We start from the raw sequence: 19,990 nt of genomic DNA on the forward strand, positions 1-19,990 counted from the left end.
AAATTCAGCTGGGAATTTCAAAGTGCTGATGTTTTTGCATGATATGTTACATCTGTATTAACTGTTTCAGTGGTCAGAAGTTACTTGGTAAAACCACAAACCTTTCTCATTTGTCCTATAAACTATAAAGAATTGGAGGTGCAGTTTTAGTGTAGAATGGATTTGGGTTTCTTCTACATAGGATATACAAGGATGTGAAGAGAGAGAAGGTGAGGAAAAAGACATTTTTAAAGGCTGAAGTATGAAGGCTTGATAAGAAGTAAGTTTGTTCAGACCCTTCTTTCCAAGAAGTACTTTTTTTTGTTGGAATGCAGGTAAAGACTAATTTAGTCAGAATAGGTATGTAATGACATAAGATGTACTTCCTCAGAATTTGGACTTGATCCTGGATGTGTATATTTGGAGATGAGATGTCTGACTAGGTCCTTTCTCTTTTCCTAGTCTCTCTTGTTCCTTTTCTTAGACTTGCTGATAAATGCTTATATGCCCTTTTCCACTTTGTCCTTACCTAGGTGTTGGGGGGGGGGGAGAGGGGGAAAAAACTGGTTACTTTGGTCTTGATGTTTCTCTCCATTCTCTCTGTTCTTGCTTCAGTTGTCAAAGATCTGTGAACTTTGTATTGCTTGACATTTTAGGCCTGTGAAAGCTGGCATGGCAGGGTGACAGTTACATTTCATAGGAAAGGTGTTTTTCACAATGTCTTGTTTCATTAGGCAAAAACTCATGTATCTCGAACCAAAGAACCTCTGGGTTTTAAGATAGAGGCCAGTGACGGGCTAGCTTTCTGTTTCTTTGTTGTTTTTTTATTATTTTTTTTAATTTAAAAAAATATCCTAGCTTTAGGATGCTGACTCTTCTTTCTGAAGACTGCGTGTTTTGCCATGTTTTGGTGCCACTTCTCAGACTTGAATGCCTTGAGCTTTCACTAAACTTCACAGAAGGGACTGAAAGGAGAAAAGCTAAGAAATAAAAATACCAGTAAATGCAGTGTTATATATCTGACTGCTACTCTAGGAGGGACTAAAGGCTCTGTGTAACAGGATGGAATTTAATCCTAGGCTTCTGTTCTGTTGTTGGCAAAATCATGCATTTTATTATATATCTGTTTAGACAGGTATCTTTTCAAGAGATGATGGTGTTCCTGGTTTTGTCCTCGTTTTGAAAACATCTGTTTAGGAATTCTTATTAGGGTTTCTGTTATTAGACCAAAATTCACAACCTTACATTTTTTATTTCTGTAACTTGGTTTGTGCAAATAATGTTAAATCAGATGTGATTTTTCATGTTGTAAATTACTTTCATTTTTGTGTTTGGTCAGTAAAAGTAAATGCTTCATTTTCTTATGAGCACCGTGCTGTGTATGCTTGTGATGTTACAGGAAAAAAACATGAGTTCAGAAATGCTATTATACTATGTTTTATATTCTTAAGTGATTTTTTTTTTTTTAAATTCAAATATTTCTATATTACGTTTTTCTACAGTCACCATTTGTGGTATAAACCATTTAAAAGGGTACACTCCCAAAGGAAGATTCATTTCAGAATGCCAATCCCAGTTTTATATCATCGGTATTAAGATTTTTGTTGGTGCTATAACCAAAGACTGTTTGAGAATCAAGTTCCTGCTAGGCCACCTTCAGCCTAGTTGTGCCAAGGATTGTGGGAATTTTCAGTAACAGATCTTAGGATGTTTTGTATTCATTTGCATTAGTTGTGAAAGCTTATTAATTGTAAGTCTTCTATTTTTCTCTTCTTGAAAGACAGGGTTTCTCATGATGGACAGAAATTAAATTTTAACAGATCCCTTTAGAAGAGCAGGGCAGCCCTGTGAATTGTTTGTAGTTAAAGATGTTTAAGTATTGTGTAGTTAGGCTTTAAAACACCTTTGTTAGGGCCTTGATGCACAAATAAGCTATAGTGCATCATTTGACTCCAGGGTAATTGTTTTTTTCATGCTGCAGTTTCACTCTCTGTGTAGCTGCGCTAATTGTATGCTGTGGATGAAAGCTATGCATTTCTGCTGCATCCTTTGTGTAAGCACAAGTGCTCAAACAAATGCGTGGTTAGTTGGGTAAGGGAGCTGAACTGTCTGAAAAATGAACAGTACAGAAATAATTTTCAGAAGGTTTAGTTATCCTTCTGTGTGCAGCAACATGCGTCTTGCCACTACCATGAGGGAGACGATGGGAGTGCACATGGAGGTCTTGGGGAAACGTGTTGGGGTTGCCCCTTTTGGGAGCAAAGTGTACTTGAACTGGATGAAGCCAACTGTTAAGATTCATCACACCAATTTAAAGCCAACGTAGAGGGTGGTTGGGATTTTTTTTTTGTTTGATTAGTTTTGGGGGTTTTTTTTAGGTATGGGGTTGTTTTGGGGTTTTTTAGAAGTCTTCCAGGGTGCAGGCATCATAGTGTATATGATCAGAGCCATTGTGTTAATTTTCTTTCTTATCCAAAATATTCACGTAACTACCATTTTCTGGTGAAATAGATTTTTATTCATGTTGATGGTGGTTGAGGAGAGAGAAGGCAGGGGGTTCACATCAAATAGGGGGATGGTGTAATTGGTTTAGTAGACAGTATGCCTTGTTCTCAGGAACTGTTTATTACTATTTTGCTAACATTTGTCCCTTCCTCTTCCCCTGTCCACAGTTATTAAATGGGATTGATTTAAAGTGAAAATGATGAAACACTATGTTCAGGCCATTCCACTGTTCTTTCTTTTCATGTAGCTTTGTATAACCAAAGTTACAAAGAATATCTTGTGGGACTGGGACACTAAGTACACTGACGCTGTATCTCGTTGTTCTACAATACCTAACATAGTAAAGTTTTTTTGGCAGGATTGTGGTTACTGTTTAATAATTCTGTTTCTTAATAAGTAACCAGATGAGTGGTTTGTTTCTTCAGGGGTTCTTGTGCTGTAAAGGTATTTAAAGAAATAGGGAGCAAAAATAAAACTTGTTTTGAATCTGAGAGCTGCATCATTATCTAGTTTTTCTTAACGGTATTTTGGGAAAAGTCTCTGCAGTTGTTTGGAAGGGAGTCTGAAAGACTTGGCACTGGAGATGAGAAAACCTGTGAAATGATTGTGAATCCTTAGCCGTCTTTTCGGTCTCATTATCAGTGCTTCTATTGGACGTGTGTCAACTTAAATGATTTCCTTTTAATTCTAAAAGATGAGCATTTGTTTTCTACAGATTATTCCCATAGCTGGGAACTTAGTTGATGTTAGAGCCTCTCTGTTCAAACTATGATATTTTGATGAGGAGGGACTCTTCTTCATTGTGTGAAGTACCACACCTTTTGTTTGTTCCATGGATAATCTAGAGGATTGGCTAAGTCAACTGTTTTGTGCTAGTTCTTTCAAACTGAGACTAAAAAACACTGATGAGTGATGGGCTAAATAGCAGTATCAAGTTTCTAGGGTGTACCTTTTATATGGAAAAAAAAAACCCCAAAACAAGACACCCCCCCCCCCCCCCCCAAAAAAAAAAAAAAAAAAAATTACGAATGAGTTTAAGATAGGCAAATAGGTACAGGTAATCTAACAGCAATAGTAACAGTTGAATGTGTTGGTCCATAAGGCTGAAAATGCTATTCATACCTTCTCATGTGGTAAGTTAAGTAGTAAGCTTGCAGCAGTCTGATACTAAGGTTTATCTGCTCTGGCCTCACACCTATTAAAAACATTAGGTAGTTGAAAAACTAGTATGTTCTTGGGGTGGTTGATTTAGGTCTATTTCACTACAGCAAAAGTAATCTTACGTCAAAATAGTAAGGATTCCTATAGAAAATAGTGGCTAAGTATCTGTATAATTTTAGCTCGAGCATAATTAGAACGTACGTGAGAAATAAACATGCTTAGGAAAAATTGTTAATTCTTTGGTTCTCTGCTCCCTGTTGTTCATCACATGCACAAACCCACCCGCCCACCCCCCCAAAAAAAACTGCTTTAGAGAAAAGTAATTGCACTTCATTGCAATTCCTAATTTTAAAGTGATCAGGCAGTGGCTGGTGGAACAGTGTACTCGGTTAGACTGAGGGTTACAGTTACTGTAATTCAATTTGGAGCTTGTTTTGGGTAATACGTTATGTAGCAGAATAGTTAAAGCTGGGATAGTTGCTGGGTAGTAGGATTGAGCTCTTGCATCTTGAAATGTAGGTAGCTTAGATTTTGTTGATAAATGTCCTTGTGTGGAAATGTATTTTTTGGAAAGATATTTACAGGCAAACTTACAGTTAAGCATGTTAACTGTTAGCATGGGGGGAAAAAAACCCACTAACAACAATACTTCGGAGAACATTTCAGTATGCATAGTGCTTAGAGCAGAATCTGGAATAGGGTCATATTTTACTTGATGTCTAAAACACTGGCAGCAAATAACTGCATTATGTATTACAGATTTAACTAAAGAGTCTAGGTCAAATCATAATTCTGTTGATGCATTCGTTGTGATTCTGATGCTGAATTATTCTGCAGAGTCATGCAGAATGAAAATATAAGCACTTCAGGTCTATTTCAGAGGTAATAAAGATTTGAATGTTAGTCCAAATTAGCTGTGTAGCTGCATTTTTTATATTCCCATGCTGTTTGTTTGGAGTAAGTAAAGTTGGGTGTAGTAGGTAAAGGGTGAAGTTGAAGGTAGTACTGCTGCTTATTTTCTAGAAAATATTATTCTTGCTTAAGATCTGAAAATTTTGTACTTGCTAAGAGACTTCTGATTTTTATTACAGTAATGTTTAAGAAATGTTATTAACTTGTCTTAATGTGAAAAGTCTATTAGAGCAAAAAGAGAGTTCATTATTATACTTAAAGTGTATTTTCTGTGCATTTCTGTTGGAAGAAAAGAGCAGAATTAGATGTTGCAAAGGAAGCCTAATAGGAGGAGGAAAGAAACCAGCTAGAATTTCAGCTAGGTGAGACTGGCAGAGGAAAAAAATCTGTGCTGTTTATATAGTTTGACGTCACAGTTTTGACATGAAATTTTAAAATTGCTGTTTGTAGAGTCCAGTTTTCACTTTTCTTTGAGAGCTGGTTGAATTTTAAATACCTATACATGTTTGGGGCTGGTTTGTGGGGTTTTTTTTTTCCTTTTGCTCTTACTTTCCTCTTGATGGCAAGACAAATTTCTATCATTCTGTTGAGTTGTCATGAGCTTTTCTGTTTCTGACAAAACTTGTGAAGTGTCCTTTAAAAAAAAATACTTTTTTCAATTGACACTTAAATCTGACTTGAGCCCTGTACTCATGACAGGGTTTATTTTGTTATTATTCATTTTAGGAGGAAGACACAGGGTGGTAGGTATATTTGATGTTATTTTTAGCTTCTTTTTACAGTTTGTCAGGGCAAGAATTGTCCCCTGGTAGACTGCATCTTAGAACAATCTGAATAATTTTAGCTTTCAAGCCACTCTGTTGTTTGATGTATTAAATAATCTTTCTTACCTCGTCCTTTCTTGAGTTGTTGCCAACACATTGGTTCTCTTTTCTGCAAATTCAAATTTTATTTATTCCCGCCCCCCCCCCGCCTTTTCAAAAGGGAGGATTCGGGACTAAGGTGAATTTCTATTACTTTCTTTGTTTCTGAGCCTGTCAGTGTTTGAGGCATTTGGGCAATGCCGTTAATACCATGCTTTAACTTCTGGTCAGCCCTGAAGCGGTCAGGCAGTTGGACTAAATCAGGTGATTGTTGTAGGTCCCTTTCAACCGGAACTATTCTATCAATATTATTGAAATAATTTTATTTTTTCTGATAGAGGAGAAAGTACTTCACCTGGAGAAAACTTAAATAGCTTGGTTTTAGCAAATTATTTAAATTCCACCATTTATTTCTTTATAGAAGGATGAAAAGAGAAGTGAGTCCAAATACAATCTATAATAAAATGAGAGGGTTTTCCCTATATTTACGGTGAAATGAAGCTTAATTTTTTCATTTTTAAAAGTTTCTTGTGTGCGCTTTAGCCTTATATAGGAAAATGAGAGCCAAATGTTGACTGTGTATGTTTTGTGAAATAGTTTTAATAAACTTCCTGGAACTGACAAGTGTTTAGATGGCCACTGTCACCTTTTTTTTTTATTTTTTTTTTTTATTTTTAAGCATACAGCTCACTTAGTGTTGTTGAACCAGTTTGTTAATGAGCTGCTTGCGAATGCTGCTTAGCTCCAAACAATGATTATTCAGACAAATGCTGTACAGAAGCATCACAAAACTATGGCATAACTGGTCATAAATAGCTGGTTTTGCACAAATGGACTTAAATGAGGAAAGACTATAGTATGGGTGTCTGGTATTAATTAAGATAAGATCTTTAATAGGTATGATCAAGAATATTACAAACAGATCTACTTTTTCAAAACGTTTGCTTAAAAAAACTGCATGAGGAATTCAGTCTACCTAATTTCTGCTAAAATAAAAAAGTGAACACATGGCTTATGACAAATCATCAGGAGTATGACTCAAGATGTCAGCTAGCTGTAGTTTTGTAATGTGTCAAAGCTGATTTGCTTCATTTACTTTAGATTTTGTGCGTTTGTGAGGATTTGTAAAACTGAAGGGTCTTGAGCAGGAGAAAATGACAACTATTGCGCATGTAGTTCTTGGGGTTAAACAAAAAACCCCCAGTGATTATTAACCTTTGAGACACAAGTTCAGATTCTGCAGATGTGAAGTCTGGTTTGAGATAGAATTATACGGATTGTGGTATTTGTTAAGTTTTTACACTGCTGTTGACAGAAGTGGAGAACAAAAGCTAAGGAAAGGGATCAGGGCTGTTGATGGCAGAAACTACATAGCTTTGTCGCTTCTTACGGCTGTTCTGATATTTTAGGGCTCTCAAGGACATACTTTGACTGTGATTTTTAAATAGAAAAAAGCAAATTTTGTTTGCATGTTACTGATAAGAAAAATGAATCAGAATAGCAAGTTCTGAATTCAGCAGATTATTTTTTGCTACTCTTCTAACAGGGTGCCTATCTGATGACATTTGATTTAGTAATTTTAAATTGGTTGATCTGTACAATCAACTGTAACTATTAAAAAACCAACAGATTTTAATATTTTTAAAAAGAAAAGCATTTGTTTAACTTGTGTGAATTTTATAAGAAATTTAACTTTTAGGCAGTCAAATCCATAGAGCCTGCAAGGCCGCCTACAAATGTAGCCTAATTCACAGAAGGAAAGCCCTGCTTTCCTGGAGACAGCTAAACGTTTGCCTGTTGATGGGAATCAGTGAATGAATGCCTTAATTTGCTTAGTTTGCCTTGCAGCTTTCGCTTTACCTATTAAACTGGCTTTATTTCAACCCACAAGTTTTTGCTTTTTTATCCTTCTGGTTTTTTCCTCCATCCCACTGAGTGAGCGGCTGTGTGGTGCTGAGCTGCTGGCCAGGGTCAAACCATGACAGAGGCAAAAGAGAAAATTTTTCCTCCTTCACTAGAAGATTGTGTGAGTGGTGGTGGGAATTAATGGTGTAAGCAAGGCTTTTCCAGAGCCTTGGTTTCAGACAGCAGCGCTCTTTATGTTAGCAAACTGCTAGAATACATGAAGTGATTACGGTGTGTCAGCAAGATAGGAGCATGTTTGATGAAGGAAGAGGTATATATTCTTGTTAATTGGGTGTAATACAGAAGCATCATTCTGTCTAAAATGTCAGTTCCAACCTTCTCTAGTTGCGGAATAACAAAACATCACAAGCTTTTACTGCAGTACTTTTTTTTTTTTTTTTTAATTCTGCAAAGTTAAACTGTGAAGACTTATTTCAGGTTCTGTGAAGGATGAAAGTACTACATGCTAAATCCTGTACAAGAACTGAAGAAAACAGTTTCTATCCTCCCTTTTAATTTATTATTTTAAAACGTTCTTTGTACAAAATGGCATGTGCTGAATAGAATACTTAATTAGGAACAGCTGGAATGAATTATTGTACTTAAAGGTCATGATTTGTTTTTATCATTAATATAGTATGGTTTTCTTCCGAATTTGTGTAACGATCTGGGGGAAAAAAATTAAACCAGTACTTCTTCAGAAATATTATGTTCTTTATTTTGTTTGCTCTCTTCGTATAATAGGTGAAATACTACAGACACTTGGCACCTGATCACTTGCTTCAAATATGCCATCGACTTGGACCACTTCTAGAGCAAGAAATTCCCCAAAGTGTCCCTGGAGTGCAGACCTTATTAGGAGCTGGCAGACAGTCTTTGCTTCGTACAAACAAAAGTATGAACATTTTGTAATAATTTTAGAGTTCTTGATATGCCTTTTTTGTGTTTTCACATGAAAAAATGCTTGCCTACAATTTTTGTGTAATTTTTTTAAAACAGGTTGCAAACATGTTGTATGGAAGGGATCTGCTCTTGCTGCACTACATTGTGGGAGGCCTCCAGAGTCCCCTGTAAATTATGGTAGTCCACCTAGTATAGGTAAGTCAATTTTATTCTGGCATTGCCATTGTAATACCCAACTTCCAGGGTGATGGATTATTGTGATGATGAGAGCTAAGTAGCGGTTCTGGTTATATTTGTCCTTGTTTGTGTCATATACCTTACCTTTATTTTCATTAAGATGTTTTGTTGTCATATTTACCAGTTTGTGTGTGGGGAAAAAAATGTGTATTGTAAATTCATGCACTAATTCTGTTCTGAAGCTAATTTTGTCTCTGAAGTATGAAATGGAATAAAATATATTTCAACAGTGAATACATTCAAATAAAACATCTTTTTTCTTAAAGAGGTAATAAAGCTGTCAGTAGATAAATAATTAGTCCTATGTAATAACTTCACACCAGGACAGCATGGCATGCAGCCATTGTTGGGGAGAGTAAGTCACATAGCCTGGTAATAGTTTTGTTTGGAAAGATTTGAGTGTCTTGTAGAAGTTACTCTTTCTGCTCTCTGGTTCATTCACTAATTTTGTAGCTGTGCTTTAGTTTGCTGTGCTGTATCATGAAGCATGCATGTGCTTTCTGTACCATTGAAAAACTGAGAAGCTGGAGGTCAGAGGTGTTCTTTTTCTTATTTTCTTTTTATTTTCTTTGTTACTTTAAAGCACTTGTATGGCCACAAAAACATGTTCTTTGTTTCTCAACCTTTTAACAAGAAGATACATGGGTTTTTTAATTGCTAGAAGAATAGACATGTGTGATACTTCAGGAGATCCTTTACGAAGGACTACCCTTTTTCTTTCATTATGGATCGGAAAATGTGCAAAATCACTTGTCTTTTCATCTTTCTCTGCTGGTGTCCAAAGAAGGATGAATGATTAAAATTACCACTGTGGATTATACCAAACCAGTAGTGGTTTATACCAGTATGGTAGTTGCAGATAGATGCGAAGTGTTGGTTGACAGTGGGCAGGGAATATCCAATTGATTGGCTCCTGATCAGGTGCAGCTGCTTCTGTCTTGACAAAAAAAAAAAAAAAAAAAGACTGAAGATACATTGGGGAACTAGTGAGTAACAATGTACAAATATATAGGCAGGTGCTTTTTGGGACAGAGGCATTTTTAATGTGGTAATTTGCCATTACAGTTTTTCAATCTCTTAAACTCCTTTTGGAGACCGTTGGTAGCCTGTAAGTTTAGCATGAATTGGCAGATAGATATATATGTAAATATACATAGAATACATAATTGAGAGAGCTTAATTTGGGCTATTTATATTATTTCTAATGTTGAAGAAACTCAGAATCAAATCTCAAAGTGCATACCACTACACTTCACCCAGAGAGTTCTCTTAACAGCTGAAGCAGAAGCATGCTGCAGCTAAGAAGCTCTTACATTGAGTACAGCCAATTTTGACTTGGTCAGATGGCAAAGTATTTGGTGTTGTAGTAGTAGTTCTTTCATTTTAAAGCACAGTTTGCACCCTTTCCATGGTATTTCTGTAGATGTGTGGAATATAGGAAGGTCTTGCTGGGTGTTTAGAGCTAAGTTTTTCAGAACCTCCTCAGGTAGTATGTGTATTGGTCAGAGGTGGTTCACTTAAATCCTCATGTATCACCTATATTCATTCAGTGTGGTTTTTGGTTAGAGCTGCTATTTTGGTATTTGTGTCGGGAGTTGTTTCTGTGTTGTGCTCTAGATGTGAGGGAGAATATGCCTGTTGCTGAATAGAATAATTCTTCTTGAGTGGCTGTGCATTCGCTTGAGGACTGTAAACTTGGAAAATCATGGGCTAGATTAGCAGCTGTTTCAGCAAGGTGGCTGGAGGACTGAGCTTTCTAATAGCTAAGATTTCTTTAGTTGCCTTACCTTTTATTTACTTGGGAATACATTTTAAAACATGCTAGGCAAATCAGAATGGAAGAGGACTGTTCTGCATCGTACTGTAGCTTGCTCCATGTGTATACTTTTTAAAGGGAAAGACCGCAGTGTATGAAATCTGTGGCAGCTGGAGTTCAAAGAAAGTTGTAGAGTTGCCATGGTAGTGGAATTAAATGTTAAGAAAAATAACTTTCAGACTCGTTTTAGGGAAGAACAAGTAAGGCTTTCTAAATAAATGTTTTTATTGAATCTTTTGCAGAGCTCTGAATGTTTGCAAAATTACAGTTATTTCAACATACCACTTTTTTTCATGACCAATAATTTCCTTTTCCAAACATTGAGATAAGTGCTGGTAGCTGAATGTTTTCAGCTGTGAGGTGTATTTGGATTTTTTTGATATCTGTTTCAGAGCTGTGTGTTTAAATCATTTGTTTTTGATTTATTCTAGTCTAATCCTCTCAGTGAAATCATGAACTGGAATTACACTACTTTTATAAATTCAACTAGAAGATTTTGTTTCCTTTCTTTAAATAACTTTTCCATTTTTTCCCCTGGGAAGGCTGTATTTGCCCAACAAAAACAAATTGGAACATATTATTCTTCAGCCTGTATCTACTTCAGGTAGAGAACCCACTAATGCTTGAGGAACAGAAAAGGTTCTGAAGTCTTTCTATTGTGTGCAGCAAAACATAATTTACCTTTCAGTGAACGTACAGGAATATTCTTTAATTTCCTAGCCTGATGAATCAGTGCTATTATGATGCTGATGAGATATTCCTTAGAGTTAAGTTTTTGTGTATGTTGTGCCAACAGCCTTCGACATAGCTGGTTTATGACAATTAAAATACATCTGTACAAATATGTACTTTTCCAGAAAACTACAGAATATCTGTAGAACGTAATAAAGAGGAAAAAAAACCTTGAATACAGTATAATCTTTCCCCAATTGCTCTCACTTGTGCAACATATCGTATAAAATGTTGCAGAGTGCTTAATTAAAAACAAAAAGAGCTATGTCATATGCTAATTTGTTTTGCTAAAGGTCTTCTTGGATGCAGAAACAGAAGAACAACTCTCAGTAATTTTCAGGAATTGCTAAAAGAAGCACAGAAGCAAAGCATAAAGCTTTGGGAGCTTTGAGCTCAAAGCTCTCAGGGAGGCTGACCGCTCAGGTGTGGCGACCTGAGGTGGGACTGGCTGTTTGCCCCTGGCGACAAAGAATGTTTTTCCTGGGCAGTGTGTATATCTGCCTTTCAAAAATAGTATTTCACGGTCTTGCTCAGTAGTCTGCTTGGAGAAAAGTTCTGAGGCTTTTTGCACCTCTCTCACAACTTCTTTATTAAATGATGCTGCGGGTTTGGCTGTAGAGAGAACTTGGGGTTCTGACAGTGGTGTAGATGTCCCTTTTTAGGAATATAGTAAGTACTTTAGGCCTAAAAGCTAACCTAAGAGTACTTTGTCAAACTATTATCTGCTAATTGTAGTAAAAAACCTGAAAGACCACCTTGTGTTAAAGGAACTGTGTAAAAGTAACATCTTGTTTTACATGTTTATTCAAGTCTAAAGCGAATTATACTAAAGTAAATGACTTGCTATGCAAGAGCAAGTGAGCTATAGAAGTCTTACAGAACTTACACTTTGAATAAAATACAAACTGAGTAAATATATAGTGGAAGCAGGTGGGATTGCATTGAAGTCAGGGAACAGTTTGGAAATGCTTGAGATTGTATAGTTTCATTTGTTTTTACCTTCTACCTCTAGAAACATCTCGCCTCCAATCTCTGTGAATTTGTTAGGGTTGGCAGTTAGTTTCATTGGGCAAATTAATATTATATGTGAAGTTATAGATGTACATAGAATTTTTATATTTTCAGAAATGCTCCAGTAAGAAGTCAGTATACATTTACTTTCATTAAATGCCTAGAGGCAAGTTCTGGGTTGGTCCAATTGCTAGCTTAACCACTCACTTGGTTGACAGTCATCTGTAAGCCAGAAGACTTGAAGTACTGCACAATGTTCAGAAGTTGAACAGAAAAATGGTAGGAAGGTAGAAGTAAATTGAAGTTGCTTTTTTTGATCTTGGACATCATTACAGAAAGGGAAAAAGCCCTCAACAACCTAAAACTGAGTGCTTGATACATTTAGTTGTACTAGCTTGAGGAGTGAAAGGAGTCTAGCAGTCTCTTTTTATTCAAAAAGCTTATTTTTTACAGCTCTGAATGCCTTGGCACTCATTAAAGGCATTTCTAGCCTTTCAAGTTAATAAAACTTGATTCAGTATGGGTAAGAGTCGTAAGTGAAGTATATTCATTAGGTGTCCTTCCAGGTGTCTTCTAAATCTGGCTTTATTTTGTGTGAATGGAAGGGGAACAAAGGTGGAATCTGTTCTTCAGAATAGAACTTCCATGAGTTAAACATGACTCCAGAAAGGAATAAAATGAAAGATAAGCCATAATGATTTTTACATGTGCTTTTTTAAATTGTAACTTAAAATTGGTACAAAATTAAATCAGATTTATCACTGACTAGTGGATAAAGTAGATTACTATCCCCCATCTTTAAGGTATATTTCACATTCCAGGACCATGTCAGTAACGTGATGGCATTGGTCGCTTTGATAAAACTAAAATAAGAAAGCCAAGGCCGGGGAGGGGGGGAGGATGATCATCATAGCTAATACTGCCATGTGTTTCAGACCCCAAAATTTGTCTCCATTTTACACATTGCTGTTTTTCTTCGAACTGCTTGTTCCGTTTTGGGTGGGGGGTGAGAGACATTCTAAAACTTTGAAGGCATTCTGTTGATGCCTGTTGCATTCTTTTTGAGTGTGAGAAAATCTGTATTCTTTAAGTTCTGCTGAAAACTCCAACCCCTTTACCTTCATCAGCTTTACATATGTATTTGATTTTTAAATTGTTCTGAAGGAAGCCAAACAAATAGAGTGATCTTGACTCAGAGATGTATGTTTTTCCAGATTAAGGTTTTAACAGTTCCATTTCATCAAGTTGTCTTAAAAGCCCAACTCTCGATTCACAGTGTAGGTTCCTGAGTGGCCTTTACAGAAAAATGAATTAAACTCTTACCTTTAGAGCTTAAGGTTTGGGTAAAGAATCCCATGTTTCTCACCCTACCCCACTTTCTTTATTTCTTTTTTCTTAACTCTAGTAAAAGGTCCTGAGCAAGTTGTTATATTTGACCCTGCTTTCAAAGGAGGATTATTAGACTAGGTAATTTTCAGAGGTCCCTTCCAGCTGCAACCATTCTGTGATTCTGCAGTAACAAACTTCAGAGTTCTTCTGGCATTAAATCTAGTGAGGAACATGAAGGAACACAAAAAGGGCTTTTACATGGCTGTCAGCAGCATAAGGAACAATAGGGCCTGCTGCTGAATGGGGCAGGGGACCTGGTGACAAAAGACCTGGAAAAGCTGAGGTATTCAATGCCCTCTTGGCCTAGGTCTTGGCTGGTAATACCAGCCTTCAAAAATTTCAGGCCCTGGTGACCAGGGACCAGGTTTGGGGCAAGGAAGACTTTTCCCTTGATGGAGGAGGATTAGGTCAGGGAATGTTCGAACAAACTACACACCGAAGTCCATAGACCCTGGTAGGATTTACTGCTGGGTGCTGAGGGTGCTGGCTGATGTCATTGCAAGCTCACTCGATTATTGTTGAAATGTTCATGGTGGTCAGGGGAGCTTCTTGAGGACTGGAAGAGAACAAATGTCATTCCTGTCTTGAAGCAGGGCAACAAGGAGACTGCTGAACTAGAGATGGGCCCTCCTCACCTCAGTCCTTGGGCAAGTGATGAAGCAAGTACTCCTGAAAACCAACATGAAGGGCAAGAATGTGGCTGAGAATAGCTGGTATCGATCTATGAAGAAGTCATGCCTGACTAGCCTGGCAGCCATTTAAATGAGATGAGTGGCTTGGAGGATGGGGGGACAGTAGTAAATGTTGTTCACTTCAGCAAGGCTTTGTAATATGGCTCCCGTAACATTCTCACTAACAAACTGGTATGGGCAGAAGTGCTGGGCTCAAAGGCTTGTGACCAGCAGAATGAATTCCAGGGACTGGCATGAGGGCCAGTCACTAATGGTGTACTCCAGGGGCTGATACTAGAGCCAGTATTATTCAACATCTTCATTAGTAACTTGGATGATGAAACACCAAGTTTTGCAGACAATGCAAAACTGGGAGTGATTGATAGATCACATGGTCTGTGCTGCCATTCAGGGGGACCTCGACAGGCTGGAGAAACGGGTTAACAGGAATCTAATAAATTTCCACAATGAAAAGTGCAAAAGTCTTGCCCCTGGGGAAGAATAACCTCATGCACCAGTGGACACTGGGGACTGATGGGCTGGAAAGCAGCTTTGCAGAGAACAAGCTGGCTGTTCTGGTGTTGAACATGTCAGATGTTCGAGTCTGCTATGTGCCCTTGCACACACAAACCAAGCAGCATCCTGGGCTGCTGGAGGCAGTGCATTGTCACTAAGTCAAAGATGCTCCTTCCCCTCAGTGCAGGTGAGATCACACCTGGAGCGCTGGGTCTGGCTCTGGGCTCCTTAGAACAAGACAGACATGAACAGACTGGAACTAGTTTAGCAGAGGACTAGTAAAATGATGCAGGGGTTGAGGTATCTTGTCATACGAGGAGAATACAAAAGCACTGGGATTGTTTAGGTTTCAGAAGAGAAAGCACGGGGGCGTGTTATCAATGGGTATAAATGGGAGGGTGTGATGGAGGCAGGCAGGCTCTTCTCTTTGGTACCTCCTGACAGGACAGAGGCCACGAACACAAACTTTAATAGAGGATCTTCAGTTTAAATGGAAGAAAACACTTTTTAGAGGTGATTAAAGCACTGCCATGGGTTGCCCAGAGAGGTTGTGAATTTTCTGTCCTCGCTGGCCATAGCCCTGAGTAACCTGCTGTAGCTGACCCTGCTTGAGCAGGGGGGCTGGACTAGCTGATCCCTGGAGGTTCCTTCCCACTTGAACCATTCTGTGATAGCAGACCGTTTCAATCTTTGAGGCTGGTCGTGTTGTATGAAGATGAGCCCAGTTATCTAAAAAACAGAAGCTGATTAATTTTGTTTGGAACCAGCTGGTAAACAATTGATAGCAACTTAAAATTTGTGGCAAAGAGTTTTTTTCAATGTTCATCAACAAAGTAGGCGCCTTTCTCAGGCATTGGTTTCTGCTGATCAGTTAGCTTCATTAAATACGAAGAACGCTGATTTTGAAACCAAAATGTCATTTGGAAGTGGTAAATTGTCATCCTGTGTTGCACAACAGCCATTTAGTAACATCTGCTTTTTATGTTTGTTTTAATTTTTTTTTAATTATTTTTAAAGCAGGAACTTAAGTGTGAGTAGTAGACAGGCATGTAAAGTGTAAGTAAATAGCAATATCCTTAGTTGGCCAGGCACTGGATGGGAGTTCTTCCTGTGTAGTGTCGACTTCACATTGCCCTTCCAGCAAGGAGCAGGCAACCTCTATTCTGTTGTTCTCCTCTTTCCAAACTTTCTTCTCTTCTTGTTGGTTGACTTGCTGTAAGGCCCAGCCAGTGCTCTCTAACCCTTCCTGAGATAGTCTCATCCTTCTTCCCTTGCATATTATGTATGGTTTGTGGCTCCCACTGCAGCTGTTTAACTGTTACACCTTATCACACGTCCTGTGATTAACACCTTTGCTCATACTGACTCATTCGTGTGAGGCCAAGCAAAATTTAACGAGAGACAGAAAACCGCTAGTATGTCTAAAAGGAGAGATGTTAGACTTGGTGTCAGAGGGGATCTAAATTCACTTTTTCCCCAAATCCAGTTAAAACCAAGCAAAAATAGATTAGAGACCACATAAGGCCTGACAAGTGTTGAAGATAGGTATGGCTAACAATTGTTACAAAAGCAAAGACCTATAATTAGTACAATGTCATTATTATTAACAGTTGGTAGCCTTTCTCACCTTGGCTTGCACCAGAAAAAACAATTTTATTGTTCAGCTGCAGGAATTTATTTTTGAGACACAGCTATTTTTGATTTTTACCTGTACTCTGGAGGAAAAAATGAAGGCTATTGTGCTAGCAAAGTGTGCAGGTGACACATTGGAGTTTTCAGTGTTTGGAATAAAAAGTGGGAATAGGTCAGCTGGAGAAATCAAGCTGGATCACTGGGCAAAGTCAATGAGAGTAAATAGAAATGTAGTTAAATAGAAGGATATACTGAAGAACTGGTGGATGTGAAAATTTTGTTTAAAACCAACAAGAAAAACATTTTGAAGAAATCTTTTAAAAATTTTGTGTTTATGGACAGTGTTCAAACCTGTGGGAGGTTGATTCTCCCCCTCCGCATTGCATGATCTTAGTTAAAAATTTTCTTCCCTTATAATGTCAATTTATAATGCTGTTTTTTTCCATGTCAAATCACTTAAGTCACCTTCTTTTTTTACCAGTTTTAGAATTATTTTTTTTTATGTTTCAAATTTTAATCAAGGCCAAAGAGTGCAATAGATCCCAGTCGTCTTGTTTCCAGTATCACAGCGTTGCCTCTTATTTCCTTCAGTAGGTTGATTGTTACTGGACAAGGGGCATTTCACCTGCTGAGTTTCCCAGGGATGTGTGAACTAGGAGCAAGTTGCCCATTACTACTACACATCAGCAAAAGTATCATCAGAAATACTGTCTTAGATTCTGGTAAACTTACCCTTCTTCAGTGATTTAAAAAAAAACAACCCAAAACTCAAATAATAAATCCCAAACTTGAAATTTCTTTCAAGTACTTTAAAAGTACTTCAAAAATTTTCATAAATTCAGATGTATATTAAAAATTACATGCTTATATGAAGTTATCAGTTGTTTTATCCTGAAGAGTCTGCTTACAGTTTTGATATATTGACAGAACATCTTTGCAAAGTAAACTTTGTTGTTAAGCTTTTTTCCCCTTTTTGTGAGCTGTGGTTTCATGTGAAGGCATTGCTAGAAGCTGATTTCCAACTACCATTTCCATCTTACATTAAGATCAAACAAAAGGTAACTTCTGGGTAGGTTGAGATATCGTGCAAGCTCACTTTATTGTTGTGACAAAGACCTTCCTTACTCTGTTTGTGTGTATGCGTGTGTTTGGTTTGTTGGGTTTTTTTGGTGGTGGGAGGGGGGGTGGTTTGGTTTTTTTGAGAATTTTTTTTTTGGTTGGGTTTTTTTGGTGTTTTTTTAACTGTAGAGTGATCTGTCAGAAACCAAAACTAGATTTATCTTGTGACTGAACTAGTCTTGGTTTCCTGTGGTTCTAAAGTAGACTGTTGGCAAGGAAAATCTTTGTCATAAAGCACATGCAACTGCCTCTTTTTCTTGTGTAACAGTAGGGTGAAGAGGATATGGCAGAGCCTTAAGGCAGTAGTGGTGAACTGACTACAAGTGCCTCACTCCACAGCTGATGGTCCTGCTCGTTCACAAAGAATCTTGACCTGGGAAAATTTCCTTGAATCCTTGGGCTGCATAGGCAGTTAACTGAAAAGTTTCAGGGCTGTTCTTACGGCCTGAGGCCAGTGGGCTTGGCATTTATCCATACCACTGAGTACTTTTGCTCCTTATAGAGTAGCTACAAACCAGTTTGCATATTTAATGTAGTTTGACCTGTACTGACTTGTGAGCCAGTGTCTGATTGGTCTGGGCCAAACCCAAGCAATTGGAGACATTTGTAGCTGTTTCACGGTTGATGCCAAGGAGTGATTGTGATTTAGTGCCCAGACCCCTGCCCTGGTCCTGCTCAATTCACTAGTACAGATGTAACCTTGGTCACATATAAAGAATGGTTAACCAGAGTAGTAATGAAAGTATTAACTGCCTCTTTTGGTACTGATAGTTCTTGGTTTTCATGTGTATGTAGTGCTCTGGGCATTGCTGGGCATCTAAGGTTTTACTTTTCATGTATTCAGAAATTTGAAATCTGATTATATTACCTGTTTTATCACAATTCTGTGAAATATAAAATGTATCACTGTTGCCATTCTTTGATCTAATAATGATATGTGGAACTGTTTGACTAATGTCTATGTATCCATGCATGTAAGCATTATACTCTGTTGCTTTATTGTTGCATGAGTAGCAGGTTAAAATTATTAACATGGAGCTTTAGTTCTTGATGAAAGATATCCATTTTATTAAAACAAAGTAGATTTCTGCTCCTGGACCTTCTTGTCTTTTAAACTTGGAAAAAAATTACTGCAGACTCTTTGAACAAGATTCTGTTAGTCAAATTCAGAATTTTCTGTAAGATTTGGGTAAATTTGTATGTAAATTTTTGTTTGGCATTTTTTTGTTTGTTTAGCTGTAGTGGGTAGCAATATCCTTAAAAATACTACTGTCTTGCAAGTGGTGGATAAATGTTTAACTGTAGACTACAAAAAACCAAGTTGCATTGGAGAAGGTTTGTATGTTTGCTGCTCTTCAGTTAATAGCAATGCTTGTTAAATGTGAGGTAGTTTAGTCCTCCATGGAAGCTGCCTCAGTCTTCCTGAATTTCTCTCACTAGGTATAAAGTGAGAAGCATACATTTGGGCTTGAAAGTTGTATTGCATCTTTTTGCTCTGCTTTAGTTTGACATATTTTTGCTCATCTATATTGTAGGCTACTTTTGTATGTATTTTTCCCTAATTTACGGCAAAATGAGGCAATTACTATAGTAAGTTTTTCATATAGCAGGTGGTACAGTATTGACATAAACTTTCCATCTTGGAGAAGTGTTTTAGTTTATGAACCCAATATAAATGCCGTGTCTCCTTTTTTCTTTCCCTGTTTGGTAGTGGATACCCTATTTTCAAGAAAACTAAATGGAAAGTACAGACTTGAACGCCTTGTTCCAACTGCAGTCTATCAACACATGAAGATGCACAAACGAATTTTAGGACACTTGTCTTCTGTATACTGTGTAACTTTTGATCGGACTGGCAGGCGAATATTTACTGTAAGTACAAAATCTTTATTTTTTTTATTTTTTTTTTAAGTATAGATAGCAAGTCACCTAATTGTTTCTAAAAACTAAATATACTGATCTTATGTATCAAGAGGACATACATGCTTTATTACTGTTAATGCTCATGTGCTTTTTAATAACCATGCTGGTTTGCATGTTAAAATAGTTTTGGCTTACATGGCTTAAGGCTGGATGTGATGGTGATTGCTGGTCTATGTGGTTCAGTCAGAAAACTGAGGTTATTTTCAGTCGAAGGGAATTGCCCTATGTAGATTCTTTCCTCTGGACTTGTGTTTTCTAGAAAAAACATAAGTAAAAGAATGGACCACCAACACAGAATTTCATTAGGAAGTCGGGCAGGACAATCAATGTGTAATTAAAGATTATTTGACTATTTTCTCTTAACTTTTTTAAAATTTAAAGCATGACTACTAAGTTTAACAGCCTGATGATACACTTAGATTTGGTACATCATGTTGAAGGAATTAGCTGAAAATTCACGTTATGTATTGTAATATATGTTGGGTCACAAGGAATTGTCTTCATGAGTTCCCAGGAATGTTTCTGTACCGGTGTTCTTAATGTTTTTAACTATTTGCCTTTGTTTTGTTGTTAAAAAAGTAATGTTGGATAGGTGTCTGAAGTCAGGACTGAAATTGCAGGTTTCCCAAGGAATGGGAATGATAAAACCAGATAGATGTGAGTGTAATTTCAATTCCTTGGCAAGTAGTCAATTTTAGTAGAGCCAAACATCTCAT

General features: G+C 37.3%; 1 protein-coding gene across 3 annotated transcripts in view; it reads left to right on the forward strand.

Annotated features, from left to right (window-relative positions):
• The window catches only part of PHIP (pleckstrin homology domain interacting protein), a 119,320-nt gene that overhangs the window by 2,791 nt on the left and 96,539 nt on the right, over window positions 1-19,990 (forward strand). For all 3 annotated transcript variants that reach the window (XM_056343973.1, XM_056343974.1, XM_056343975.1), the window contains exons 5-7: window positions 8,070-8,220; window positions 8,325-8,423; window positions 19,063-19,223. In XM_056343973.1, coding sequence (XP_056199948.1) covers window positions 8,070-8,220; window positions 8,325-8,423; window positions 19,063-19,223 — 411 coding nt within the window. The remainder of the gene's footprint in view (window positions 1-8,069; window positions 8,221-8,324; window positions 8,424-19,062; window positions 19,224-19,990) is intronic.

This window comes from Falco biarmicus, chromosome 6 (genome assembly GCF_023638135.1).
Source record: "Falco biarmicus isolate bFalBia1 chromosome 6, bFalBia1.pri, whole genome shotgun sequence".
Lineage (NCBI taxonomy): Eukaryota > Metazoa > Chordata > Aves > Falconiformes > Falconidae > Falco > Falco biarmicus.